This window comes from Cervus canadensis, chromosome 22 (genome assembly GCF_019320065.1).
Source record: "Cervus canadensis isolate Bull #8, Minnesota chromosome 22, ASM1932006v1, whole genome shotgun sequence".
Classification (NCBI taxonomy): Eukaryota; Metazoa; Chordata; class Mammalia; order Artiodactyla; family Cervidae; genus Cervus; species Cervus canadensis.
The window spans coordinates 59,489,089-59,499,743 of record NC_057407.1 but is presented as its reverse complement, the minus strand read 5'-3'; the positions used below and the strand labels follow the sequence as shown (position 1 = coordinate 59,499,743).

The 10,655-nt window shown below is 33.8% G+C and overlaps 1 protein-coding gene across 1 annotated transcript in view; it reads right to left on the bottom strand.

Annotated features, from left to right (window-relative positions):
• Positions 1-2,624, bottom strand: part of LOC122424420 (olfactory receptor 4P4-like) — a 6,000-nt gene extending 3,376 nt beyond the window's left edge. The window contains exon 1 of the mRNA XM_043442152.1: positions 1,691-2,624. Within this exon, the coding sequence (XP_043298087.1) occupies positions 1,691-2,624 (934 nt within the window). The remainder of the gene's footprint in view (positions 1-1,690) is intronic.
• Positions 2,625-10,655: the final 8,031 nt, after the last annotated feature.

Below are 10,655 nucleotides of genomic sequence, written 5' to 3'. Positions count from 1 at the left end.
TAGTTCCTTTGCCCATTTTTTGAGGGTCATTTATTTTTCTGGAATTGAGCTGCAGGAGTTGCTTGTATGTTTTTGAGATTAATCCTTTGTCTGTTGCTTCATTTGCTATTATTTTCTCCCGTTCTGAAGGCTGTCTTTCACCTTGCTTATAGTTTCCTTTGTTGTGCAAAAGCTTTTAAGTTTAATTAGGTCCCATTTGTTTATTTTTGCTTTTATTTCCAATATTCTGGGAGGTGGGTCATAGAGGATCCTGCTGTGATTTATGTTGGAGAGTGTTTTGCCTACGTTTTCCTCTAGGAGTTTTATAGTTTCTGGTCTTACATTAATATCTTTAATCCATTTTGAGTTTATTTTTGTGTATGGTGTTAGAAAGTGTTTTAGTTTCATTCTTTTACAAAGGGTTGACCAATTTTCCCAGCACTACTTATTAAAGAGGTTGTCTTTTTTCCATTGTATATCCTTACCTCCTTTGTCGAAGATAAGTTGTCCATAGATATGTGGATTCATCTCTGGGCTTTCTATTCTGTTCCATTGATCTATATTTCTGTCTTTGTGCCAGTACCATACTGTCTTGATGACTGTGGCTTTGTAGTAGAGTCTGAAGTCAGGCAGGTTGATTCCTCCAGTTCCATTCTTCTTTCTCAAGATTACTTTGGCTATTCAAGGTTTTTTGTATTTCCATACAAATTGTGAAATTATTTGTTCTAGTTCTGTGAAAAATACTGTTGGTAGCTTGATAGGGATTGCATTGAATCTATAGCTTGCTTTGGGTAGTATAGTCATTTTGACAATATTGATTCTTCCAATCCATGAACGCGGTATATTTCTCCGTCTATTTGTGTCCTCTGATTTCTTTCATCAGTGTTTTATAATTTTCTAACTCTGAATAATATTCCATTGTCTGGATGTACTACAATATATTTATCTCTTTATGTCCTATTGAGGGACATCTTGGTTGCTTCCAATATTTGGTAATCATGAGTAAAGCTGCTATAAACATCCATGTGCAGCAAAACTGCTTTCTTCGTGTGTGTGTGTGTGTGTGTGTGTGTGTGATAATCTGGTTGTAGGCCACATTTTGTCTTTTTGCTAGTTTTTGTTTTGTTTTGTTATTTCCCTACCCCCTTCTTTTTAACAGCTCAGTTGGTAAAGAATCTGCCTGCAATGCAGGAGACCCTGGTTTCATTCCTGGGTTGGGAAGATCCCCTGGAAAAGGGATAGCCTATGCACTCCAGTATTCTTGGGCTTCCCTGTGGCTCAGCTGGTAAATAATCCCACCTGCAGTGTGGGAGACCTGGGTTCAATCTCTGGGTTGGGAAGATCCCCTGGAGAAGGGAAAGGCTACCCACTCTATCATTCTGGCCTGAAGAATTCGATGGAGAAGTCCATGGTGTCACAAAGAGTTGGACACAACTGAATGACTTGCACTTTTACTTTAACAGGAGTGGGTTTTCATTCTGGATACAATGACTAGCCACTTACTTATAAATTTAGGTAAATAATTATATTATACAACTCCTTAACTAATATTGGAAATGTGTTAAAATTAGGTCATTAGGTGGAAAGCAAGTAAATTTGTTTACAGTGATCTGAATTATTGATTCTATCTTTGTATCATTATTATTTTCCATAGGGCACCAAGAGAGTTGACTCATAGGAACCACATTAAAATAGTTGCTACTATAAATACCTCTTTCCCACACAACTTGTTCCTTAAAGGTGTGATTCCTTTGAAAACAAAGTTTGATACTAAATTTTTTCAAATTATTTTTCATCTCTGCATTTCCTAGCGTATAGATTAAGGGATTGAATATGGGGGCAATGATGGTGTAAAATAGCGCAAATATCTTATCCTCAGGGAAAGTAATGGGAGGTCTAAGATAGCTAGAGATAACAGGTACAAAAAATAAGATGGCCACAGTTATATGAGGCCCACAGGGAGAGCGGGCTCTGTGTCTTTCCTCGGCTGGACGATTATCTAAAGTGAATAATATAACGCCATAAGAAACAAGCAAGATAGCAAATGTAACTAAGGCAACCATTTCTGAAAAGACAATCACAAGCACACCAGTGAGGTAGGTGTCAGTACATGCAATTTTTAGCAGGGGGAAAATATCACAGAAATAGTGATCAATTTCATTAGGACCACAGAAAGGCAAGCCGATTGCCATAAAAAAATGAGGAAAGGAATGGACGGATCCACCAGCCCAGGCAGCTAAGAGGAGAAGATTGCATCTTGTTATTTTCATGATAATCACATAGTGGAGAGGCTTGCAGATGGCAAAAAGAATAAAGATCTCAGTACCTCCAAAGAAGTACATAATAAGGACCTGCAGCATGCAATTACCATAGGAAACAGTCTTTCTCTCTACTAGCAGATCTCCAATTATTTTGGGTGTCACGCTGGAGGTATAGCAGATGTCTATGAGGGATAAGTGGCTGAGGAAATAGTGCATTGGTTGGTTAAAAAGAGGACTGCACTGAATGGAGGAGAGGACCAGAAGGTTTCCCACCAACAGGGCAACATGACAGAACAAGAAAAACACAAAGCAAAGTATTTGTATGTTATGGCTATACGAAAGTCCTAGAACAATGAATTCTGATATGTTTCTCTGGTTTTCCATTTGAGTTTAGTGTAGGTTATACACAAATGACTTACATTTCTGAAAAAAAGAAAACATGCTTGGGTGAATATGAGCACAATAATATAAAATTTACAAAAATACATTTGCATGAATAAAATCTTAATATTAATTATTGATTCAGTAAATGTTTTTAATCTCTCTTACTTTATAAATCTATTGCAAAACAATTTATAATGAAAATTATTATATAATTTACTCAATTACTTGTAAAATTCTTAAATATTTAAACATTATTTTGAAAATTAAAAAGTTAATTGTTATTAATAAAATATTTTACAAAACAAAGAAGGCTAATTGACCCAAGACAAGAAAATATTCTTTTGTATATTTTTCAATTCTTGTGGCTATATACATGAAGGCAACTTTCCTTCTTTTAAAATTATCTAACCAAATTTCCTAAATTATCTGGGAAGAACCCCAAAGAAACACAAATCTGTTTAAAATCTCAGCTTGAACTGCTGAACATTAATTTAAATAAGGCATCCTAAGGTTTCTGTGATGGCTCAAGTGGTAAAGAATCTGCCTCAAAGCAGCAGACACTGGTTTGATCCCTGGGTCGGGAAGAACCCCTAGAAGAAGGAATGACAGCCACTCCAGTAATCTTGCCTGGAAAATCCCATAGACAGAGGAGCCTGGAGGGCTACAGCTCATAGCGTCTCAAAGAGTTGGACACAAATCAGCATGTACACATACTCTGTGATCAAGCATAGTTAATAGGTCATGGTAAATCAATGTGATTGTTGTTACATAAAAAAGGTAAAGAACTTTTGAAAAATATACATTAAGATTTATATTATAATTTATATTTTATTTATACATTATTATTTAAATTGCAAAAAAATCTACAAATTAATTTATTTCTCATATTTATATTTCATGTGTTAAGACAATTAAGAAATACATACTGATATTGAAGTTTGTTTTGGATATTGGTAAAGAACAGTAAACGTTGTGAAGTTGCTCAAGTGTTTGTTGCTAGAAACTTCATGCAAAAAAAAAAATATATATATATATATATACTGTTAATAAAAGAGATATACTGTTGGTTCCATTATCCCTCAGTGGCATGTGATGCAGTAAAGAATTAATGAAATGTTTATAGATTTTCATCTTTTCTAACTAAGGGATAATCTTAAGACATTATTTAATCAGTGTAAAGTAAGTGCAAGATAGAACAAGTTCACTTCTAGACGCTATTTTAACCACTGATGAGGAATTATTTGTCCACAGTGGGTTTGCTAAAGCTAGCACACTTTTAGTGTTTGACAGTCATATCCAGGCCCCCAAATGTCTATTTAAAAGAAAAAAAAAAGAAAGAAAGCAAACAGAGAATGAATGTTTTTTATAGGAAGTGCATGGTTTTCATATTTAAAAACTGTCAAGTCTAGGGCTTCACAAAATTATTATTAATGCTATTTATAGTCTCAATGATGATTTTAGATGGCAAATAGTTAACAGGCATTTTAAACTGCTTGTATGACACCAATTCTATTTTAAACTATTATTCAAAACTGCGATATCACAGAGGTTAAATTTCCTCATTATTTGTTTTCACTCTCACTATAAAGCCTCCAGCCTGTTTTTCTGTAACTACCAGAACAAAATATTTGCCACACAGTGTTCAGCAATTGGCATTAACTCAAAAATATTTAAAAGGTTTTTTTGGAGGGAGTTGCCGTGCATTGATCTGTCGTCTACATAATTGAAATTGATACATAGATTTTTTTGTTTGTGAGGTGGAATAATTTTGATATGTCAAATAAAAGCATTTATATAAAATTGATTTAAAGAAATATATAAGTAGACAAAAATAAATAAATAAATAAATTGGAGAGAAATAACTTCATTAACCTGGATTTCTGACTTTAAGAGACCTAGATAGAGAGTCAAAATAATTCCTCAGAATTGGAAAGTAATACACTAAAATGGAAAAGACAAAAACCCTGACTCTTTTTTAATCTGAGGTTAAACAGGAGACTTGAGGTGAATGGGGAAGAAGATATCACAAAGGGCAGCAATGAAAATAATGAAATCTCAATTCGGAATCTTCATCTGAGCAGAAAGCAACATGCAAATATTGGGTTAATGAACTTCCAGTGTGTCTTTCTGAGTGTTTGCACTTGTAAAAAGATATTATGTATTTAAAAGAGACACATTTAATCGATAATAGGTTAAAAGAGCATTGTATCTTCTGAGCTATTATAATGTAATGAATGGTATTAACAGAGGTAAAAGGAAATGTGAAAAGTCAGGCGAGGAGAAAACATTGTCATAAAACAACATGTTGAACATGAGATAGTAAGGAAATCTATACAAAAACTGAAGATACAGTAGATGAAATAAAGAATACCAGGCAACCAGTAAACAGAGGTTCAAGTAACAACAGCGAAGTATGGCAAAGTGAGGAGTGCTAAATTAACTAACCAGTGTGATCCTCAGGCTAATGGTTTAACATGTTTGAAAGTCCCATCTCATTTATCTTACAGTTAAGATATGACTACATAACTCAGAAACTTGATGAAAAATATAAAATACCCAGTGATATATATGGTTCATAATACACTTTATAACACTCAGTTTTGTTTGAGTAAGTAGTTTAGCAGTCAAAGAAACTGTCATGCCTACATAAAAGTTCAACAAAAAGAAAAAAAAAATCCCACATAATTTTAACAAATGCAATTATATAAGCATTAATTTCAACAATATGGTGATGAAAAAATGTCAATTAGATTGATGATAGGTTGGTTATTTTAAGGCAATTTTTAACACATATCAATTGTCTGATTTTTTTACATCATGAAAAAATTTTCCAAAATTACTTTATTTCTTCATTTGAAAATATCTTTGCTGTTCATTATGCCGTCAGCATAAGATCAGGCATTCTCATATTTAACTTACATTGTCCAGAACATATTTAAATTTTCTCTTGTTTTATTAAAACATTGCATGTTACAAACTTAGTTTTATTAATCTAGATGAAACTAATCTATGTTAAAATGGCAGATACTTTGAAATGGTGTATTACTCATATTTATGGATATTCAAGCTGAAATTGGGTCTTATCTTAATAGTAATATGGGAAAATGCATACAAGTAGGCGATGAGGCCCAGTGAAATACATTGTCAACTCGAGAATGCTTTAATTCTGTTATTAAACAGAATTTTTCATTTAAATAATACATAATTAAAACTAAAATATGTTGTGACATTATTATGGTAATTAAATAATCACATGTTACAAGAGAATTAATAGATTTTAGAAAGAAATTATATCAAACAAATGTAAACAGCATGGCTGGCGGGACACTCCCCAGACCAGTGTCACAAACTGCAGACCTGAGTGGCTGTCAGGCTAGTTTTAGGATGCGTAAGAAGAATTCCACCCCCAGATACTTATTCGTCAATTTGTTCCTTGTATAAAAAATCTGAAGTTAAATGCAAAGAACAAAAACCAGTAATTCAAACATATCTCTCAAATATTTTGGAAATCAATACATCTTAAATTTTCCACAAGTTTACAAGGGAAGCAGAATTAAAATATTCATTAAAATTGTCAGTAATGAAAGCAGAGTATCTTTATCCCTCAGGAAATCATATTTAGGTCCTGGGTATCATCTATTTTATACCTATGCCTGAGGAAAATTTGGTTGGGAAGGACAGAATATAAACCTTAGTAACTAAGCAAAAATTAATGGCTTTGAAAGCTCTAAGTAATTATATTCCCAAAAGTATTTGTAAATATATCTAAAACAAAGATTGTCAAGCAATATGTTCAAGGTAATGTCCCTGTTCCTCTGATTGTTTACTTTCCAAATTTATCTTATCTTGCCTCAGGTATTATTCACCTGGGGGCTCACAAAGGCTGTAGACAAGGCATTTCGGGAAACTCTGCTCTGTGTTCTTCCAGCTTTCTTTGTTTTTTTTTTTTTGTTTTTTTTTTTTAATTGCTTCCTCTTCCAGCTTTCTTAAGGCTGGGAGGGAAACTAAAGTAGCTTTCAGGAAAACCTGAGATGAAGTAGGACAGAGAGAACCAATCATGTGCATTCCAAGAATGAAACGTATGGACAGTCAAGGTCCTAGTGTGTAGCTGCTGGTTCAGATGGTAAAGAATCCACCTGCAATGTGGGAGATCTGAGTTCAATCCCTGGGTTGGGAAGATCCCCTAGAGGAGGGCATGGCAACCCACTCCAGTATTCTTGCCTGGAGAATCCGCATGAAGAGAGGAGCCTGCTGGGCTGCAGTCCATGGGGTCGCAAGAGTTGGACATGAATGAGCCACTGAGCACACATACTGTATAGCAAAGAGAACTATGCTCAATATCTTGTGATAAAATACAATGGAAAATATGAAATAGAATACTACTGCTGCTAAGTCACTTCAGTCGTGTCCGACTCTGTGAGACCCCATAGATGGCAGCCCACTAGGCTCCTCTGTCCCTGGGGTTCTCCAGGCAAGAATACTGGAGTGGGTTGACATTTCCTTCTCTAATGCATGAAAGTAAAAAGTGAAAGTGAAGTCGCTCAGTCGTGTCCGACTCTTAGCAACCTCATGGACTGCAGCCTACCAGGCTCCTCTTTCCATGGGATTTTCCAGGCAAGAGTACTGGAGTGGGGTGCCATTGCCTTCTCCAATATATATACATACATATATGTAAAGTGAATCAATTTGCTCTGCAGTAGAAATTAACACATTTTAAATAAACTGTGACTAATGGACATGAGATTGAGAAAACTCCAGGAGATAGTAAAGGACAGGGATGCCTGGCATGCTGCAGTCCATGGGGTCACAAACAGTCAGACATGACTTAGAAACTGAACAACGAAAGTAATTTAAAAATAATGAAATTAGAAACTATTGCTTGGAAGGTAAATATTTGCAGAAACATGGATGGACTTACAGATTATCATATTAAGTGAAGTAAGTCAGACCGAGTAAGACAAATAATTACATCACTTTTGCGGAATCAAAAAGTGATACAAATTCATTTATTTACAAAGCAGAACTAGATTCACAGACATGGAAAACTGACCTCTGGTTACCAAAAGGGAGAGGAAGGGGGGAAAATTAGGTGTTTAGTACTGGCATATACACATGAATTCCCTGGTGGCTCAGATAGAAGAAACTGACAATCCTATATTGAAATTTGTGTAGGAAGATACAGTTTCAAAAGTATGTGGAATAGAAATTCACGTTCAAAGAAAGAACACAGCTAGAGAACTTACTCTACCAATATTCAAGATGAACTATAAAGCTCCCATAAGCTGTGTGCTGTTGAAATGTGACAGAATGTTTATAAATAAATATATATGTATAAATTTTAAACAAAAATATCAAGGTAATTCAATGCAGAAAGAATAGTTTTCTGAACAAATGCTTGATCAATTGGATATCTATATGCAAAACAATATGAGCCTGAATCACTACCACACACTATACACAAAAATTAATACAAATGAATTAGAGGTCTAGACGTTACATCTAAATATATAAACATTCTAGAAAAACATTTTGACCTTGAGATAGACCATTATTTATAAGATATGATGAAAAGCATAAAGCAGAAAACAATTTAAGTTAAAACCTGCCAAGTTGTCCTGAACACCCAACATATCATCCCCATTTTTAAAATAAAAGGAAATTCACAAAAGAAATAAAGAAAAGAGAATCCACAAATCAGGATTATATATATATATTATATATTTATTTATATGTAATTTATATATATATAATTTATATATATATAACATACACAAATTTAACCATATTTTTGTAAATAAATATATTTATATATATGAAGCATATATATGGCAAACATGTATCTAGAATATATAGAAAGCACTAAGTGATAAGAAACAAAGATCTACTATTTTTAAATTATGGAAAGAACTTAAAAATAAATGCCTCCTCCAAAAGATATACCAATAAAAATATTTTTAAAATGCTTAAATTACAGTAATTTATCACTGCATACCTCCTAGAATAACTGAATGGAAAATAATACAAAGTGACCAGAATGTGGAAAAGTATTTGTGCTTGATTTAGGCATTCCTTCTTGTGCTTTAAATATCTCTCCACATACTTAGTGGTGCCTAGTGTTTCATGCTGACCATCACATGGATCCTATTAGAGTTTCTGTTTACATACATAGCCCTCTGATGAATGTGAAAAATGGTGGGCTTTGGGCTAAAGTACTTTGAAATGACTTTCCATTAACTTTATACCTTCACACTGTTCTAACTCTCAAGTAATCAACACTAGGTTTCCAGAAAAAAGTTAAATACTGATACAAAGATAGAAATTTTCTCTTTGAGATGAATCCACAAGTTCACTGTATCACATGTGCCCATGCCTGAATTATGCCATCATTGGTATTCACATGACATTCAGGCTTCTTAGAAACCCAGGTTCAGATAAAGAAATGGGACTCACATGTTTTGGTTGCAAGTTCAGGGAATATAATTCCCCACCCCAAAATCAGTGTTCCACAAGCATGTCTCTTCAGAATACCTGCTTTTCATGCAAGGTTTTTCCTTCAAGAGTTGATTAATTCCTGAGAGAGAAAATAGCATCTATAAGATGAGGTCTTTGAACATCTGTGGAAAACTCTAAATATCCATGTATTGCCACTGAAAAAGTCTTTTTTGAATTGTTTACATATGCAGAGCAAGATTCATCAAGGTTGGGATGACTCACTTGAATGTGTTTTCACTAAGCTTTCTGCCTCTTGTCTGTGGGACAAGAACCACCTATACAAGATCATTTCTACATAATGTTCCAGATGAATCCATTCTAAATTCAAGTCCAAGGTTTTCTGTGAAAACTTATAAGACTTTAGGCTAAAATAAAAGATTTAGTCTTATATAAAGAATTAATGTCTACTCTTAAGTTAAATAATCTGAAACGTCTTTATGTCATAGTTTTCAAACTGAAAGTTACTTATCCCAAGTTGAAATCAATTTGAAAACAGAATTAACTCTGAATGCTCTCAAATATCATTAGTATCATGTAAAACCAGAAGGTAAGTTATTAGTTAGTGTTAATACTTCTTAAATTGTTACTTTACATGTATAGTAATCAAATGATTCAATACTTTTAAAATATGGATACAGAACATTACAACTTCACCTGTTTCTTTAAAAGATAGCTAGTAAATAACATTAACCTAATTTGATAGATGATACATTTGAGGCTGGAGATTAAGAAATTTGTGTGAGCTAACACTCCATCACTAGATATTCTTTTTTTTTCTTGTTGGTCAGGAAACACTTATTTTAATACTTAAAGCCATTTCTGAGGGATGAAAACAAAATTTAATGCACTTTGTACACAAAATATATAAATGTATTTGAAGAGAAAAACAATCACCTTTATTCCAAGCAGGAACAAGGATAATTCTTTCTTGGATCAACTGCTATGAGCATATGAGTTCCTTTGGCTTCTCCCAGTGTACTGCATATTTAAAAGTTTCTCTGTATTATTACTTAAATTGTCAGTTCTTCCTGTCTATTAGCTGCATATGGAGCCATAAAAGAAACTGAAGTTGCTTTGTGTTTTCACAGCAGTATGAGGGATATATTCATATGTGTTTCCTCAATCAATTCTCATCAGAGACTATGCGGCAGACATAATGTTCTCACTTGGTACTAGAGGAAACATGGGTGTAAGTTGGCAAGAAATGTACCCTGCATCAAAAGCTGCAAGTAGAAAAGGCAAGATTCTAACATGGTCTTTAGATTCTCAAGTCAGTATATTTAACCACTGGGATCACCTTTTCAGCATTTCACAGAAGAGTTTGTGAGTGTATGATTTCTACGGAAATTGCGGTAGGAAGGAAATGGGGGTAAAAGAAAGACAAAGATAAAATGGACCTTCAATGAAAGCAGTACAGCATAGTTTTCAACATTGGGGAATTCCAGTATGTTACACTGTGTGTGGTTGTGTCCGAGTCTGTGTGTATATGTATTTGTGACTGTCACTGAAATTGCTTCATATATTCTTGACTCTGATGTA